The following is a 19,836-nucleotide window of genomic DNA, read 5'->3' on the forward strand; positions in this document are numbered from 1 at the left end:
ATTGTTTTTTAACAGATGGAAATTAATTATTTATTTAATTAATTAATTGCTTGCGATGAGTCACATATTACGAGGTCAAAGTCAATGTTCTGATTCATTCAAACCCTAAACAGACTAGTCTCTTGTGCCTTGCTCAGTCAAAACCCTAATTTGACTTAGCTTCAGATGTGTGCCACGTCAAAACCCTAAAGCTGAGTCTTTCCCACGTTTTTGACTTTTGCCCGGTCAAGGAGCCTTGTCAATCAAGTTTCCTATTTCTGAGGCACTCTACTAGTGGCCAGTAAATGGACTCCGTGCTCCTTTGGATCCCCCCTTTTTCTCTGATCCAGTTGCTGAACTCATCTATAAATAGAGAGCTCACCTCACTTGGAAAAGCACACCAAAAGCTCTCCATATCTGAGGCTTTTCTCACTTCTCCCCTTTATATTCTTCTTCTTCTTCTTCTTCTTTTCTTGAGTAGCCTCCGTGCTATATTTGAGTAGCCTCCGTGCTATATTCGAGTGCCAGTCTATCGACTGGCATACAGAGGGTGTAATTCTAGAACGGTTTTCTACAGTGCAGTAGAACTCCGATACAGTGAATCTGGGCTGTTTTATCCTAGGGACTTCGTGGTTGATAGTCTGCCTTGCACAATTTTGGGCAGTGCCTCGAAACGTCTTAAAGAGAGCGACCTAGTCCGCGACTCATCCCAGTAATATTTTCGGTGGCATAAATTGTTTTCAAAGGTTTTCGAATTTCAAAAACAACAGATATTTAGATTTGTTATTTGAAATATGAGTAGAGTTAAAAGTTTGAAAATATTTCATAATTTGAAAGCATTAAAATTACAAATAATACTTTGTTGAAATCTCAATAAAAATTATACACATATATATTTTTTGAAACGGTTATCTAGACTCTTAAGTTGGTTAATAAGCTTATTAGGTTATGAGTTTAGCTTCTAAGCGAGTTACAATTATCTCTAAAAATTATCTATTAAAAATTCAACAGAAAATCACTTTAAATTTATTAAAAAAATGAATTGGTAATGAAATATTATAGAGATAAATATGTTTTTACGTTGAATAGTAGTAATTTATGAACTCTCTGTGTAGCGCTGATTCGACGACGAAACCGCTAAAAACAATGCATCAGTGCAGATCAAGCACTTCCGATGCTCACCGCCGCCGTGAAGTCACCTGAGATACACTATGAATTCAGCGTTTTCTCCCTCTATCGCCGGGAGGTATAATTGAAGGTAACAAATACCCTTCCAATATTCGATATTACAAATTTGAAACCATTTTCTCCACTTTCCTAAACCCTAAGCACTATTTAACTACTATTCATTTATCATCATTCATTATTTTTTTCTTTTCTTCAATTCAACAACGCTACATTGCTTTCAATTTTCACTCCAATAACATCAATCATCATGTTCAAGTTCAAAATATGGCACAATAGAACCATTCTCTATCTTAAGGGTTTAACTTCCGCACCAACATCACCTCTCTTTTCTCTGCATTTCTGCACCAACACTTCCGATTCACCATCATTTGCAGTTTCATACCTCATCCACAATTTTGGATTCTCCCCACAATTTGCAAACAAACTTTGCTCCACTTACAGTGTTAAATTTAAGACCGCTCAAAAACCTGACTCTGTTCTCAGCTTCTTTAGAAATCAAGGCTTCTCTGATTCCCAAATACACAATATCATTGCAAAGGTACCAAGTCTTCTTTCCTGCGACCCCATCAAAAGGGTATTGCCAAAGTTTCAATTTTTTCTCTCCAAAGGTGCTTCTAACTCTGACATTGTTAACCTTGTTAGTAAGAACCCCGTGGTCCTGTCTTATAGCTTGAAGAATCGACTAGTCCCAAACTATGAATTGGCTTATAGATTCTTGAAATCTCCCAAGGAAACTATTTCGTGTACAATTTCCAATTCAGCTTTCTTTGGAAAAAGTAACGTGCCACATAACATCAGATTGCTGATGGAGAATGGAGTAAAAGACTTGAACATTACAAGATTGCTTCAGACTCGGTGTCGGGCATTCCAGCCACATGACTTGCTGAAGTTGGTGGAGGAATTAAAGGAGTTGGGTTTCAATCCTTCAAAATCAACTTTTGGTGTAGCATTGCATGCCAAAACAACTGTAACCAAAACCCGGTGGAAAGAGAAAGTTGATGCCTTTAAGAAATGGGGTTGGTCTGATCAAGATATTGTGGAAGCATTTAGAACGCAACCTAATTGTATGTTAGTATCTGTTGAAAAAATTAATTTATTTATGAGTTTTTGGGTCAATCAGTTGGGTTGGGATGCTATGGCCCTTGTCAAAGGATCCTCGGTTTTTACATTAAGTTTGGAAAAAAGGATCATTCCAAGGGCCCAAGTAGTGCAATATCTGCTGAAGAAAGGTTTGCGAAAAAAGACTGCAAGCGTGATTTTTCCATTTGTAGTGCCTGAGAAGAGGTTTCTTGATATGTTTGTAAAACGTTTTGAGGAGTCCTCTTATCTATTAAAGTTGTATGGGAAAAACTCAAACTTGCATGCACCAGGGACAAAACCTGCTTGTCATGATTAGATTTTCAGGTATTTTAGCCTTAATATGTTTTTCTTGTTTCATATTTGATTTAAAATTTGTTTGGTACAGAATGTGATTGGAGCTAGTTTAGCTTTACATTTAGATAGACCAGAATTTGTTGTTGGATTTAAAATGGTTGTAAGTTGTAGTTGTAATCAGGGACAAAATGACAAATACAGCCATAATTATGGTAGCTATGCAATTGTATAGGCCTCTCATACATCAATATTGATGCTGCACTTGTTGTTTTGGATTTGTGGACCACAATTATGTAAAATACTTACCAGTTATCTGTCAGCTTGCTTTGCTTGTTATTTTTACCCGTTTGCCAACTTATGGTTGTTTGTTAATAAACTGTCATTGGCATTTTGTCCATGTTATGTGTTTTATGTGAGTATATTGTGTTAAACAACACATATGCTTGAAGGCTTGTTCCGATGTATACTTTGAGGAGATATTTTACTTAACCTCTTTTGGATATTGTCTTGTGTCATGGATATAGAGTAATTTGTGGATGCATTTAATGGGTATTTGACCTCTTACTAATTTTTGGCCTTTAGTACTGTTAAGTAGTAAACCAATAGCTTACTGCTAGAACTGGTATAACAGAATTAATAATATCACTAAATAACGATTCTTTTATTGATGGATTACAAGAAACACACCAGAAACAATATTAGAGATAGGATGGTCTGTGGTTACAAATGGTTGCCTCCCAAGATATTCCAGAGTCTCGGTCTCTTCCAAGAATTAGAGAGCTTGGCCTCTCCCTCCCAATTTCTAATCAATAACCGCCTACTCCCTTTTGCAATTAATTCTCTATTTATTCTGCTTACATAAACATAACTGCCATAAGTTTTTATATAGCTGCCATAATTTCTAATAAGAAGTCTAACACTTACCTCCTATTTTGTTTTTGTTCTTACATTTTGTCCATTCGGAGAGGAGTTTGTTTTCAAGAATCTCACCTTTAATGGAAGAAGTTTTTTGTTTAATTGAAGCAATATGTTTCACTTGATTTAAGGAAAATAAGATTTAAATTTATTGAAATTACCTTGACTGAGTTATTTAATATATCTTATTTGTCTTACTATTTCCAATTATCAGTATAAACTCTTATTGCATGTTCACACAATTCCCTCTGAAAGGTTTATGCTTTAGTTTTGTAAGTAATTCTTCTGAATGATCTTCCTTTGGTTCTATACACATTGTTCTTTATAGGGAAGATTTAGTGTAGTTTCTATTACTGATATTATACAACCTGGTTGTCTTCTAGAGCACATAAGGCTCATTGTTTCTTTTTCCATTTAGGAGAATATCATATCCACCTCTTTGATGTCATGTTCTTTCTCTATTTGTTTTCTATTAATATATTGTCATTTTATATGTATGTGTTGGTTGAAATTTTGTGAACTTGCTGATTTTCCCTTTACGATGACGATGCAGAGAATTTGACATGTGTTCCGAAAATTCTTTAAAAAACAATCCAATTCCTATTCAATTCATCAAGAGTTGAAGGATTTACTTCTGATGGCGTTGAACAGACGGAACCCTCATCCTTCACCTCATACTTCTTAAAACTAAATTAATACTTACCTTTCTAAAAGATCCTCGGTTTTTTTCCCAAGTTTGGAAAAAAGGATCATCCAAGGGCCCAAGTATTGCAATTTCTGCTGAAGAAAGGTTTGGGGAAAAATAATGCAAGCTTAATTTCTCCATTTGCAGTGCCTGAAAGTTGTTTGCTGATATGTTTATAACACATTTTGAGGAGTCTTCTTATCTATTAAAGCTGTATGAGAAAAAACTCAATCTTGCATTTGCCGGGGACAAAACTTGCTTGTCATGATTAGACTTTCATGTATTTTAGCCTTACTATGTTATTATTGTTCCATGTTTGATTAGAAATTTGTTTGGTACAGAATGTGATTGGAGCTAGTTTAGTTTTGCTTACTTTTACAAATGTTGGTTTTGTTTTGATTGAAATTTATTCAAAATCCTTTTTCAGTCTTAACAGCATACAAATAAAGTTGATTTTCTTGCATTTATAGGCATGGAATACTTCTTTTTGGAGTGTCATTTCTCTTTCCATGTTTGTTTTGTCCAGAATTCTATTGCATACAGCTATTTGGTTTAGAAGTATGCGTTTCGAGGCGCTATCCTCCTTTTGAGTAGATGAAATCTTTAGGGTATGACTTGTAACTTTAGCATGCAGACTTTTTTATCCGGAGCTGTTGGATTTAAGGAATTGAGTTGTTACTATTACATATTGATTATAATTTTGATAGAGTGAAGATGTATATTGATCCTTGAGCCTTCAATTTGGTTCCTTAGAAAAAAAGAAAAATAAAGCAACTTTCGGTAGGTCAATTCAGTCCCTGCCTGAACCATAACAAAAAGGCACAATTAAGTCCCAACAATAATTAGAAAAAAAAAATACAATTTGGTCCTCGGCAATCATTAAAAAGAAAAGATTTAGGACTTGTTTGATAGTACTTTACTTTTTAGTTTTTATTTTTGAAAATTATTTTATAAATAAATTTTAGAAAATTGTTTTAAAAAAAAATTTTAAAAAAATCTAATTGACAACTTTAATTTTTAAAATAGTTTTTGACTAGAGAGTTAAAAAAATTGAAAAATGAAAAGTAAAGCACCATTTAAAAAGTATAATATTAAAAATAATTTTTAAAAACAAGTAATTTAAATAAATTTTTTAATTTTTAAATTTTAAAAATACTAAAATAGAATTTTTAGGATGTGATCAAATAAACCCTTAGTTTTCGAAAAAGAAAATGTCATTACATAACTTATTTTTCAACTAATCATTTTTTTTTCTTCTAAATATTTTGTCTTTAATTCATCGTAGGTGATATTCTTTTAGTACAATAGTCATAAATTGTCGATGTAAAATAATTTTACACCGACATCCAATAAAAAGTTACCATATCTCCAAATTTCATGATTAATTTCGAAATAGTCATAAAAAATAATGTGACAAAATAGTGAATTTTTATTTGACGTCGATGAAAATGATTTTACACTAGCCGTCCTCTTTAATTCTATATACTTTTAAATATGTTATTAATTTTTTTAAATCATAAATATTTTAAAACTTTTAGTATTGATGTTAATATGGAGATGATATATTTTAACTAATATTTTTTTGTAATTGTGAATTTTTTATAAAAACAATTGGATATGTTATGACTTTTTTTTAGAATTGTCAAATCGTTATTTAGTACTAAATTACTTTGTTTGAATGTTAAAAAGAAAAGAAATAAAAAATAAATAATATTAAAGGAAAAATATTTAAAGACCTTTTTATGTTGTAAGGATGATGCTGTCTTTTTTTAGTGGGTATGTAGGAATTGAAATTAGAAAATTCAAAGGACGGGTTATGCGGTTTTTATAAGGGACGAAACGGCGTAGTACAAAGTATTGAAACGGCGTAGTACAAAGTATTGAAACGGCGTGCCGTTGAAATTGAAATAACCACCGATTCATGTTCACTGTGAAGATTGAATATTGACTCACCATTTGGATTCGATTGAAGGTAACAAAAACTATTATTCAATTTAATTTCATATTTACTGTTTCAAACCCTTTTCTCCCAAATCAAAGCCTTCATGTTGAATATCCATCGTCATAGAGCTTTTCATTATATCAACCCAAACCCATTACCCTTTTTACTGCATTTCTGCACCAACACTTCTCCTTCAACCTCCTTTCAAGTCTCTTACCTCATACACAATTTTGGGTTCTCCCCTCAATGTGCAAACAAACTTTGCTCCTCTTACAATGTACGTTTCAAGACCACCCAAAAGCCTGATTCAGTTCTTAACTTCTTTACAAATCATGGTTTCTCAAAAACCCAATTACACAACATGATTACTAAGGCACCATGGCTTCTTTCCTGCGATCCCATCAAAAGGGTTTTGCCGAAGTTTCAATTTTTTCTCTCCAAAGGTGCTTCTAACTCTGACATTGTTAACCTTGTCACTAAGAACCCTATGGTCCTGTCTTCAAGCTTGAAGAATCAAATTGTCCCAACCTATGAATTGGCTTATGGATTCTTGCAATCTCACAAGGATACTATTGATTGTGTAAACAATAGTCCAACTTTCTTTGGAGACAGACGTGTGGCATCCAACATCAGATTACTGATTGAGAATGGAGTGGCTGACTCAAACATTGCAAGATTGCTTAAGTCCCGCTGTCGGATATTGCAGACATGTGACATGCTGAAGTTGGTGGAGGAATTAAAGGATTTGGGTTTTGATCCTTCAAAAGCAACTTTTGCTGTAGCTTTGAATGCCAAAATCACTGTAAACAAAACCTTATGGAAAGAGAAAGTTGATGCCTTTAAGAAATGGGGTTGGTCTGATCAAGATGTTTTGGTAGCATTTAGAACTCAGCCTTACTGTATGTTAGTATCTATTGATAAAATTAATTTAGTGATGAATTTTTGGGTCAATGAGTTGGGTTGGGATGCTATGGCCCTTGTCAAAGGATCCGCAATTCTTTTGTTAAGTTTGGAAAAAAGGATCATTCCAAGGGCCCAAGTAGTGCAATATCTGCTGAAGAAAGGTTTGCGAAAAGCGAATGCAAGCTTAATTTGTCCCTTTATAGTGCCTGATAAGTTGTTTCTTGATATGTTTATAACACGTTTTGAGGAGTCTTCTTATCTATTAAAGCTGTATGAGGAAAACCTCAATCTTGCTTAGACGAAGGACAAAACTTGCTTATCGTGATTAGATTTTCAGGTACTTTAGCCTTAATATGTTATTCTTGTTCCATATTTGATTTGAGATTTGTTTGGCACAGACTGTGATTGAAGCTAGTTTAGCTTTGCTTACTTTGATAAATGTTGGTTTTGTTTTGATTGATGTTTCTTCAAAACCCTATTGTTTATCAGTCTTAGTAACATCAAACAATTTGCCTGTATTACATGTAAAAGTTGAACTTGCTTGAGTTTATAGGCATGGAGTACTTCTTTTTGGAGTGTCATTTCTCTTTCGTTGTTTGTTTAGTCCAGAATTTGTTGGATTTAAAATGGTTTTAAGTTGTAGTTGAATTTTAATTTGTTGAATTTCATTGTTTGTTTAGTCTAATAATCTATTGCACAAGTTCAGCTATACCAGAATTTGTTGTTGGATTTAAAATGGTTTTAAGTTGTAGTTGTAATTGTAATTTTGCAAATTTCAAAAGTCAACATAATCATGGATAAAAACAAATATAATTAATGTAGTTGTGCAATTGCAAAGACCTCTCATACATCAATATTCTTGCTGCACTTGGGGTTTTGGATTTGTGGACCACAGTTATTGAAAGTACTTTAGCAGTTAGCATTATGCTAAAGTCAGGGCAGGACTTAGCACCAATGTCGTCAAATAGCCACTACAGCGGCGCTATACCATAACAAAATTTGAACAAATCGCTATTGCTCCGAACTCCATTTAGTACAAAGTGTTGGCAAATACCGCTAGTGCGACGTTATAGCACTATAGTATAGCGTAATTTGAACACACTGCTGTTTTCCGCGATCTGCAATTAACAACACTGCATAGCACTTAATTGTTTACATATTATCATTTTGCTTGTTATTTGTACCTGTTGGTCAACTAATATTGTGGAGTCATGTTTAAATATCAGAGGTTTTCTAAAAACTAAAGAAATGTATTGTGAAGGAAATTGGGGTCCTTCTGTGCAACAAAATAAATTTTCAAATGTTACAATTAAGATGTGTTGAGTGGTTTTTTATGCCTTACTATTACTATTCCAATTATAGGTATAAACTCATTTCAGACTTGCACATTTTCCAGTGGAAGGCTTATGCTTCTGATTTGTATTTGTAAGTTACTCTTCCGAATAATTTTCATTTGGTTTAGTGTAGTTTCTCTAGTATACAATTTGGTTGCCTTCTTAAGCCACTAAGGTTCACTCAAGAATCAAGATATAGCCGATCAAAATTTGATACAAACATCAAAACGAGATTCAACGTGATTTCGCAAGAGCTTTCTCTTTAATGCCTTCAAATGAGTCTATCTCTATTGATTATCTCTCAGTTGTGGTTTATACTGCTGGTGATGTAGAAAGCCCAGTGTTGCAGAAAATAACAATTTGTTCAAATGTTGTTACACTGGCAGTACTATAACCGCTATTTGACAGTATTTTAAATTATATCGTGTATCCCAGAATGTTAACGGTTGGTTAAAATATCACTACACTGTAGTGTGTTATAACATCGTGATAACCACTATTTGACAACATAAAGAAGCATATAGAGAAAGCACTCAAGTGCCTCCTATTGAGCTAGCTAGGAGACATCAAGGATTGAAGGTTTTACTTCTGATGGGGCTGAACAAACAGAACCCTCATCGTCCACCTCTTCTTAAAAACTTTGTTTAAATTTTACCTTGTATTTAAAAAATCTTGACAATGATGACGCTTATTTTTCTTTTTGCCTGATGACAATGATGATGCTTATTTTTCTTTTTGCCTGATGACAATGATGATGCTTAGCATATATGTTTTTAATGTTGATATATATTTTTTCATTAGTAATCGAGGGTTAAGACCACCAAGAAGTCCTATATGACTCTCGGTTTTATACCCATCTTCATTATATTCAAGTTTTATTTATTTGTCGACTGAATTTATACTCATCAATGAACTATATTTATATAGTGATGAATACGAAGTCAATTTTTTTTTTTTATACGTTCAAATAACAACACTTTTATAGTTAACATGTTTATTTGATCTTATTATACTTTTTAGATGTCATTCATCATGAGGGATTGCAAAATAAGAATCTAAACACTGTCTTTACATCAAGAAGGTCTAGATAAAGATAAAGGAGGTCTAGATTTTAGAAGTCTAAAACTCCTAAATAAAGCGATGCAGTGAAACTTGCTTGGATGATCCTCATTGGACCAAACACTCTTTGGGTTAAGATCCTAAAAACAAAAACTTATTGTGGTACACATCATTCTTTCAATCTTAATTCCAAATCTTTAAATGTTTGGATAGCTGTATTCAGGCTTGTGAGAAAATCAAAAACCACATTTTTTGGTTATTAGAAATGGCCATAATACTAAATTTTGATTGGATCTTTAGATCCCTGGTATAGGGCCTCTCAAAGATCAATTGGCAGGCAGAGTTCCTGACGAAGAAAGTCAATATTTCGTCTCTAATTATGCTACAAGAGAATATTGGAATTGGTCGAAGTTTTAAAAGTGGATCCTTGATAACGTATGTGATAATGTCATCAAACCTCCCTCAACTATCCAAGATGACTTCTTTGTTTGGAATTACACCTCATATGAATTTTACTCATTAAAATCGACATACAATGTCATCAAGAATCCTAAACAGATTAGTTCCAAAGAATCCTAGAACAGATTAGATCCAAAGCAATCGAACATTTACAAAATTTGTCAATGGCAATATCCTCAAAGAATTTAAGTTTTTTTATGGAAACTAATTCATACTAAACTCCTTGTCACGACCCGAAAACTAAACGTCGTGATCGGCGCGCAAACTATACTCATAGTCTGACAAACCTATCAACTAACTTAACAATCAAGCAAATAAATAGTTCTAAATAACCATTTCGAAAAATATATAATTTTTCTCGAAATTTCGACAAAGTATCTTCTGTAACTTCAACGTTTTTCAAATTTATAAAATTTATGTTTACACTTTTAACTCAGCCATCTCAAAGAGGATAATCGAAATATTTAATACATTTCCCAAAAAAAGACTTTCTAGAATCAAAATAGCTGCAAAATACATCATAACTCAATCGACTTTACAAAGAACCCTCGATCAAAGAGGCCTACCAACAAAAAATGATTGAGACTTGAATCTACTACCAACTTGCTACTTAATTGTCTGTGAATCTGAGAAAAAAACAAAAGAACAATATGAAGGGGTAAGTCACAAAGACTTAATGAGGAGACAACAACCACCACCAACTAGAAGGGAAACACAAAAAAACACTAAAAATTATTTTGCAATCTTGTGGCAATTATGCTCAACATACTACCTGAAATATAAATAATTTTCAAATAAAGTATACATATGATAAAATCATTAAACTTATAATTTTGCCATTCAGTAGAAATATTTAAAATTCAATTCATACAGAAGTGAAATCAAAATAAAAAACTTTAAAATATCATAGAAAATCCAACAAATAAAAACATAATTTTTTTGAAATCAAGATGTTATTTCATCTCATTGATAGTCTTTTTCTCATAAGGGTAGTCTTTCCTTTAGGGGTGGCTCCATCTAACAGATAGTCTTCTTCTCTCAATCCATCAACGCATCATAACACATCAATTCGAGAGTTTACATATTGTTGATAGTCATCTCCTTCTAAGGATGACATATCTCATAGGGACGACTCCATCTAACGGGTAACTCTCTCTAATCAAAACGATGTAACTAGATGCACCTACCATTGTTAACAATTTTATAATTATAACAACGATTTTCAAAACACGTATTTAAAAATCATCTCTCATTTCATCATAACTCATGAAAAACATATTCAAGTGTATAACAATTCAATATTTAAATACTTTATCACTCATAAATAAATCAAACTACTAACATATTATATAACAACGACCACAAAAATAAAAAGAATTATGAAATCGAGAAAAATTCAAAAGTTGTGTTTCTCAAATTTTTTAAATAAATACTTTAACATAAAAAAGAGTAAAATAATAATTATAACATAATAAAAAAATGACAATGATCGTCTACTCACAACTATGGAGAATCGACTAACTTTGTTCTCCAACAACTCCCAGAGTAGCAGACAAAACCTCAACTAACAAATTTGAGTATAAAAAATATTCTCAAGACTTTAGAAAAATTATTCTAAAGTTTAGCTAACTCTAGGAAACTATAAAAATCCTTTAAATATATTCTAAACACAAATAAGATTTATAAACAAAACTACATTTTTTTTATAGAGATTCATTATTAGCATTAGAGTTGTGTATTTATCTCAAAGAATTTCAATAAACAACTTTCAAGAAATATGGACCATTCTCCTTTCTTAAAACACAAACTCTTATCCAAAAATTCTACCTAAGAACTTGTAAAAATATGAGGAAACTTGTTTAGGGAATATATATCATTCCTATGGGTTTATAGTTTAGGGATGCTAGTTTGTGACTAAGTGAGAAGAAGAAGAGGAAAAGAAAAAAAAAATGAAAATGGAGGGTGGAGGTGGAGGTGGGGAACACGAAAGGAAATTGAGGGAGTGAGATAAAAAGAGAGTGAGAGTGAATGAAATTGATTTGTTTTATTTATTAATTATTATTATTGTTGTTGTTGTTGTAGAAAGAAAATCTTGTAGGTTGATATCAAATGATTCATGTCCAATATATCGTCAAATTTTATAATTTGTTAAGAGATTGTAAAGATTTAAATAAATTTTGGACTGAATTCACCCATCCAAATCATTGAATTAAATTTTTCAGTAGTATTGATTTACACAATTAGATCAATTGAAATCTCTCATCTATCAACATTGACATTATTGTGGATAATAACTTAATTGCAGTTTTAGTCCCCAAATAGAATTTTGGTCTCAAACTGGATGAAATGTCAATTTTTTGCGTTTATTTAAGTCACACCATGTCTCAAGGTCCTGGTGTAACTTAAAAAATCATATTTCATCAACTTTTTGACCAAAATTATGCGGAGACCTTAATTTCAAAAAAAAAAATCATAAAATTTTTCAACCAAAACACATAAAATTAATAATCATCTTCAATATAATGCAAATTTTTATCAAATCCATAACTCAAATATTCAAATACACTCATATTTTCATATACAACATCAAATAAAGAATGAAAATATGAGTTTATTTCAAGATTTAAGTTATGAATTTGATTAAATTTGTATTTTATTGAAAATGATAATGAATTTTAAGGGTTTTGTTTGAAAAATTTGATGATTTTTTTGAATTTTTGTAAAAAAAAAAGACAATATTATTGACATTTTAAAACATAAAATATCAAATTGTCACTTAAAATTAAAATAAAGGACCAACTCGAGAAAAAAAATATAAAAGACTAAAACGTTACCTAAAATTAAGTTAAAGGACCGCATGTTGAGACAAAATCTCTCAAATGATTTTAATGATAACAAAATTACTTAAGAGATTATGATTGTGGTTAATGACTAACACGTGCTCTTGAGTGTATTCATATAAGATAATAGGTTATTAATTATTAAGGCAAAAAGAAGGAAAATATGATTCTGGCCTGAGGATGGAAAACCATGCGAGGATGGCATATGATCAAGATGAACCACGTGAGGATGGGCTGCAAAGTGCAAAATCTCCAGATCTAGCCAAGTTGTGATCTCACCAGTACAAATGCTTTTATTCATTAAAGAAATATATAACAAAGTCAAAGTCAAAGTATTTGAAATAAAGAAGTTAGAAGGCCAAAAGGAAAAGGACAAGAATAGCTAGATCTAAGTCTAAGAGGATGGCATAATAGGCTGAGGATGGTCCATTAAAATTGAAAGCAACCCATCAAGCATGTGCAAAGGCTAAAATCAGATAATTTATTGGGTTTGCACGAATTAAATCATGAAGAAGTCAAGTTAAGGAAAGGCAACAAGAAACAAACCAAAAATGGAAGATCACATGTGAAAGCAGATCTGATCCTCGGTCTGAGTATGACAGTCCTATGTCATAGGGTCGCTTTTTCTCTCTTGTCAACATCACCTCAAAAGTTGAAACCAACCTAGTCCTTAAAGGTTTTTGAAAAGGTTGCAGCTCACATGGTCAAAGAAACAGCTTGGCACTCTTGATAAAAGAGAATAGACAAAGACATCTCAAGATCAAGTTTCAAGGAAGCCGGCCTGCATACGTGAGGATGGGTTCTGCCTGGCCTAACAAGTTGAATGGCAGTTCTGTAATTATGATGAAAAACCTTGGATCCTTTGAAAAATGATTTCCAACGGTCATCAAAGAGCTTGGACTCCTATAAAATGCAACAAGCTCTCCATCATACAACACACAACACAATTGCATAAAAAGATCAAGCATCTTAAAGCTATCTAGAGCAAATTCACATCCTCACTTCATACTTTCTTTGATCTTACACTATACCTTTGTATATCCTTTGAGAAAGTATTTAGTATCAATCACTCTCATACTACTTTGTAATTTCCTTGTGAGTGAAGCTTGGAAATATTTGAAAATTGATTGTAAGCTTGGTGAAGCTAAAGAATACACAGTTTGTAATCATCATCAGCGTGAGGTTGATCAGTTTGAAAGTTAGTGAAATCTCACAAGGGTGTGAGGACTGGACGTAACCATCTTTGGGTGAACCAGTATAAAATTGTGTGTGTCTCTCTCATATTCTTCTTTTACTCTTTTTCTTAAGTTAAAACTAAAGGGTTGAAAAAATCCATCCTCAGTGAGAGGATAGTTTTAATATCTCTTGAAAATTATTTTTAACAGCAGAATCCTTATTCAACCCCCCCTTCTAGTGATATTTAGCTACATCAATTGGCATCAGAGCAAGGTTCTGTAAAAAATACACCTAGTAGTGTAAGAGAAAAAGATCCAAAAAGAAAAATGTCAAAAGCTAAGTACATTCCGGAAGGAGGATCATCCACCCGACCTCCCTACTTTGATGGTACAGATTACTACCACTGGAAAAGTAAGATGAAGCTATTTCTCATATCACAAGACAACAACATGTGGTATGTGGTGGAAAATGGAGATCATGTCATCAGAACCAACAACGCAGATGCAACCTCCGATGAGAAACCTCAAGCACAATGGACGACTGTTGAAAATGCAAAGGTACTCCTAAACTCTAAAGCTCATTTATTTCTAACGTGTGCTTTGAGCAGGGAAGAGTATGACAGAGTTGAAGAATGCAAAAACGCTAAAGAGCTATGAGATACTCTAAAGATCCATCATGAAGGATCAAGCCATGTAAAAGAAGCAAGGATAGACATGGGAGTAAGGGATTTCGAACTATTCGAAATGAAGGAGGATGAAACTATTGATGAAATGTTCTCAAGGTTAACCATCATATTAAATAACTTGAGATCTCTTGGAAAGGTATACTCCGTTCAAGAAATGATAAGAAAAATTCTAAGAAGTTTACCAAAAGAATGGAGGCAAATGGTAACTGCCATTACAGAAGCAAGAGATTTGACCAACATGAAATTAAAAGATTTGGTTGGAACTCTAAGAGCTCATGAACCATTGTTGTTGGCTGATAAACCAAACAAAAAGGGAAGAATGATTGCTCTAAAAACCAGCCAAACAGAAAGCTCATCCTCCAAGACGAATGAAGATGTCATAACAAAGGAAAACGCAGAGTATCCTCTGTCTGAGGATGAGGATGACCTCGGTCTGATTTCCAGAAAAATTCAGAGGATGTTAAGCAGAAGATGACATAATAGAGGACCTCCTCAAAAAGAATAAATTGACAAAACTCAAATAACTTGTTATGGATGCAACAAGATGGGACACTATAAAACTGAGTGTCCTCTCAATAAAAGGAACTCTATAAAATTTCCATACAAAAACAAATCCATGATGATCACTTGGGATGATAGTGATGAGTCATCCTCAGAGCAAGAAAAGGAAGAAGAGGCCAACCTATGTCTCATGGCAAAATCAGAAAGTGAAAAGGTAAGTATTTCTGATCTATGTCCTAATTGCGAAAAATTAGAAATTGAATTTGATAGCCTTTTAAATGATTCATACACTTTATCTCAAAAATGCATTTTTCAAAAAAACCAACTTGTTGATATAAAGAAACAAAATGAGGAGCTTAAGAAAAAGAATGATGAATATGTTAAAATCATTCAAGATTTACAACAATCTCACTTTCAAAATTCTGAGAAACAAAAAATTCTTAACAAGAGAATAGTTGAAACTCATCCTCCTGACGAGGATACAGAAAAGGAAATTTTGAAAACTGAGGTTAGGGAACTAAAAAATGATATTTCCAACTTTGTCAAATCTACAGAAACATTTCAAAAGATAATGGGGTCTCAATCTGGAATATTTGACAAGGCTGGAATTGGTTTTAAAAGCTCTCAAAAACAAAAATTATATGAAAATTTTTTCTTGCCTAAAAAACGAGAGGATAAGCCTAAATGCACTTTTTGCAAAAAACTTGGGCATACTTCCAAAATTTGTCATGTTAAGAAGAAAGCTAACATTGTAAAGTCAGCATGCTCATTCTGTGGTAAACATGGGCACCATGATTCTATTTGTTATCACAAAAGGAAGGTCCTCACAAGAGGAAAAACTAACCAACAAGGACCCAATGCTATATGGGTACCTAAGTCTCTTTTAAACTCTAATACAGGTTCATCCTCTAATCAACAAAAGAAAGCCTTGGTACTTGGACAGTGGTTGCTCAAGGCATATGACAGGGGATAAGCAATGCTTCATGACATTAGAGATAAAGGATGGAGGATCGGTCACATTTGGTAATAATGATAAAGCTCAAATAAAAGGAACAAGTATTATTGGTAAAAATAATTCTGCAAAAATTGAAAATGTTCAATACGTGGATGGCTTAAAACATAACTTGCTAAGCATTAGTCAATTATGTGATAGTGGTTTCTTTTTCGGGTTTAGAAAAAAGAATTTATATGAACTTTATCTTGATGATTTACCTACTGAATCTTGTTTTGTTTCCATTGAAAAAGATAAATGGATTTGGCACAAACGAGCCGGTCACACAAGCTTAAACACTATTTCTAAATTGGCAAATTTAGAATTAGTAAAAGGACTTCCAAAAATCAATTTTGAAAAAGACAAAGTTTGTGAAGCTTGTGTGAAAGGAAAACAAGTTAAAAGTAGTTTTCACTCTAAAAACTTTGTTTCAACAAATCATCCTCTTGAACTCATTCACATTGATCTTTTTGGTCATATCAAAACTCCAAGTCTTAGTGGAAAAATACATGGCTTTGTAATTGTTGATGATTTTTCTCGTTTTACTTCGGTTCTATTTTTAAAACACAAAGATGAAGCCTTTGAGGCATTCCACCATTTTTGCAAAAAGATTCAAAATGAAAAATGATCAAAAATTGTCTCGGTGAGAAGTGACCATGGAGGTGAATTTGAAAATGAATCTTTTAAAAATCTTTGTGAAGAAAATGGTATTTCTCACAACTTTTCTTGTCCAAGAACTCCCCAACAAAATGGGGTTGTTGAAAGGAAAAATAGAACTTTACAAGAAATGGCTAGAACTATTTTAAATGAAGCCAACATTGAAAAATATTTTTGGGCCGAAGCCATTAATACCGCTTGTTATATTTCAAATCGTACATCCATTAGAAAAATTTTGAACAAAACTCCATATGAATTATGGAAAGGGAGAAAACCAAATATTTCCTATTTTCACATATTTGGGTGTTATTGCTACATTCTAAATAATAAAGAAAATTTGGGAAAGTTTGATCCAAAATCCGATAAAGGAATTTTTCTAGGATACTCCACAACGTCAAAAGGTTATAGAATATATAATCTTAGGACTCAAACTGTGGAGGAATCCATGCATGTTATTTTTGATGAGTTTGATGACTTGTGTTTAGAGAAAAAGGATAAAGATGAAGAAGATGAAAATTCATCCTCACAAGTCCCCGGTCCTCACGCAGAGGATGAGTCTGATCCAACCTCTCAACAACTTCCAAGAGGATGGAAAACAGTCACGCATCATCCTCTAGATCTAGTCATTGGAAATACTGCAGATGGTGTGAGAACCAGAAACTCTCTAAGGGAAAATACTTCCAACATGGCCATGATATCACAAGTTGAACCCAAGACAATTGATCAAGCTATTGGTGACAAATCATGGGTTGAAGCTATGATGGAAGAACTCTCACAATTTGAAAGAAACAAGGTATGGAATCTTGTACCCCATCCTCTGGACAAATCTGTTATTGGAACTAAATGGATATTTAGAAACAAACTAAATGAGGATGGAGGAGTCATTAGAAATAAAGCAAGACTAGTGGCACAAGGGTACAACCAACAAGAAGGAATAGATTATGATGAAACGTTTGCACCCGTAGCAAGACTTGAAGCAATAAGAATCCTCTTAGCTTATGCTACTCATAAAGGTATAAAACTATTTCAAATGGATGTGAAAAGTGCCTTTTTGAATGGGTTCTTAAATGAAGAAGTGTATGTTCACCAACCTCCTGGGTTTGAGGATGAAAAACGACCAAACCATGTGTTCAAACTCTCAAAAGCTCTTTATGGTTTAAAGCAAGCTCCTAGAGCTTGGTATGAGAGGTTAAGCTCTTTTCTAAAAGAAAATGGATTAACTAGAGGACAAATTGATACTACTCTTTTCAAGAAGACACTTGAGAAAGATTTATTAATTGTTCAAATTTATGTAGATGACATAATCTTTGGATCCACAAATGAAAAGATGTGTAAAGAATTCTCAAATCTCATGCAAAGTGAGTTTGAGATGAGTATGATGGGGGAACTAAAATTCTTCCTTGGTTTACAAATCAAACAACGAGAGGATGGTATTTTTTTATCACAAGAAAAATACACCAAGGATTTGCTCAAAAAATATAACATGAGTTCAGCCAAGAGTATGGGAACTCCTATACACCCATCCTCCATACTCCACAAAGATGATGAAGGAACTCCAACATCTGAAAAGGAGTACAGAGGGATGATAGGATCATTGTTGTATTTAACAGCCAGCAGACCGAACATAGTCTTTGCAGTCGGTCTTTGTGCAAGATTTCAATCATCTCCAAAAGAATCCCATCTCACTGCAGTCAAAAGGATTTTTAGATACCTTGTTGGCACTATAAATCTGGGAATTTGGTACAAGAAATGTTCCAATCTTGACCTCATAGCTTATTGTGATGCCGACTACACGAGAGACAAAGTTGAAAGAAAAAGCACAAGTGGTGCTTGCCAATTTTTGGGTAAACCCCTAATAAGTTGGTCATGCAAAAAACAAAGTACCATTGCTCTTTCAACTACTGAATCAGAATATATATCAGCCGCTCAATGTTGCTCACAACTATTGTGGATAAAAAATCAGCTTGAGGATTACTCGCTAAGGTACGCAAAAATTCTCATCCTCTGTGATAATACAAGTGCAATAAATCTTTCTAAAAATCCCATTCAACATTCTAGATCTAAGCACATTGAAATTAAACATCATTTTATAAGAGATCATGTGCAAAAAGGGGATTTAGAACTGATTTTTATTGACACTGAAAATCAATTAGCAGATATTTTTACCAAACCTCTCCAAGAGGATAGGTTCAAAAAGATCTTGGATGAACTTTCAATTCTTAATTTGTCTAAAATTAATTGATTTATCTTGGTTATGTTCCTTTATTATATTATTATAATTTTTATTAATTAATAATCCAAAAAATTATTTGTTGTTCTATTTAAATAAGTATTTACAATTTTAGTTAAACATGTGAGGATAGCAAAACCACCAGAGGACGGAATGTCCTGTTTAGTGAAACGTCCCCTGACTTGCCAGCTTAGAGAAAAGTGGCACGCCTTCTCTGTCATTGGGCAGCACGCGTGGCGCATGCCTCCGTGTTTCACGCCGTGCATTGAATGCATTTACGGCCACGTGACTCAGCCTATCCAATCCATCATCTCACTAGCTTCCTAGGCAAACGACGCCTTAAATTTTTCTGTCTCCTCACGTTTCATCACGGTTCCTCACACGTTTCCTCACACATTCTCCCTGTTCATCTCCCATCCTCATCTATATGTTTCACATCCTCTATCGTTCTCACTCATCAACCATCTGCTCAGAAAACCTTTCTTCACCCATCAGTTACTTCCCACACCATTTCCTATCAATGGCTCGAATCAAAGTTACTGCAAAACGAAAAAAATCATACCAAGAACCAAAAGAGAACCAAGATGTCTACTCAAGCACTTAGTCAGATTATCATGAGGAAAACCAATCTGAAGCAACTTCCATGAACACCATCTCTTCATCTCAACCATCCAAAAGCTCTTCTCCTTCTTTTACTCCAAAAATCTCCAAAAACTCATCCTCCTCAACTCCCTCTAGGCGCTCCTCCAGAATCATGTCTGGAGCCGTTTCATCCAACAAGGCACCTCCTTAGGACAATACGATCCATGTCATCAACTCTGATGATTCAGAGACCACTCCTCCTGTTGAACCAGCACAATAGCATCCTCATGCAAAATCAAATTCCAAAACTTCAACTCCAAAAAAGGCCAAACCTTC

At 33.3% G+C, this 19,836-nt stretch overlaps 2 protein-coding genes across 4 annotated transcripts; both read left to right on the forward strand.

Annotated features, from left to right (window-relative positions):
- The first annotated feature begins 1,059 nt into the window (after nt 1–1,059).
- On the forward strand, nt 1,060–4,513 carry LOC113783891 (uncharacterized). The gene is made up of 2 exons (XM_004487821.4): nt 1,060–2,571; nt 4,010–4,513. The coding sequence occupies exon 1, from the start codon at nt 1,415–1,417 to the stop codon at nt 2,561–2,563; it is 1,149 nt and encodes a 382-aa protein (XP_004487878.1). The 5' UTR covers nt 1,060–1,414; the 3' UTR covers nt 2,564–2,571; nt 4,010–4,513.
- A 1,404-nt stretch (nt 4,514–5,917) lies between these two features.
- On the forward strand, nt 5,918–9,566 carry LOC101500469 (uncharacterized). Of its 3 annotated transcripts, none has more exons than XR_003471793.2 (3): nt 5,918–7,323; nt 8,349–8,411; nt 9,341–9,566. XR_003471793.2 is itself a non-coding variant. In XM_027332367.2 (2 exons), exon 1 carries the CDS (start codon nt 6,187–6,189, stop codon nt 7,282–7,284), a length of 1,098 nt encoding a protein of 365 aa, XP_027188168.1. In that variant the 5' UTR covers nt 5,918–6,186; the 3' UTR covers nt 7,285–7,323; nt 8,349–9,088. The 3 variants fall into 3 exon arrangements, 1 of the variants encoding a protein (XP_027188168.1); XR_003471792.2 differs by lacking the exon at nt 9,341–9,566 and adding an exon at nt 8,756–9,088; XM_027332367.2 differs by lacking the exon at nt 9,341–9,566 and having other exon boundaries at nt 8,349–9,088.
- The last annotated feature ends 10,270 nt before the right edge of the window (nt 9,567–19,836 follow it).

This window comes from Cicer arietinum, chromosome 1, assembly GCF_000331145.2.
Source record: "Cicer arietinum cultivar CDC Frontier isolate Library 1 chromosome 1, Cicar.CDCFrontier_v2.0, whole genome shotgun sequence".
Lineage (NCBI taxonomy): Eukaryota > Viridiplantae > Streptophyta > Magnoliopsida > Fabales > Fabaceae > Cicer > Cicer arietinum.

Excerpts from the sequence above, each read along its gene's own strand:
- LOC113783891 (XM_004487821.4), top strand. The coding sequence starts at position 1,415 with ATGTTCAAGTTCAAAATATGGCACAATAGAACCATTCTCTATCTTAAG.
- LOC101500469 (XM_027332367.2), top strand. The coding sequence starts at position 6,187 with ATGTTGAATATCCATCGTCATAGAGCTTTTCATTATATCAACCCAAAC.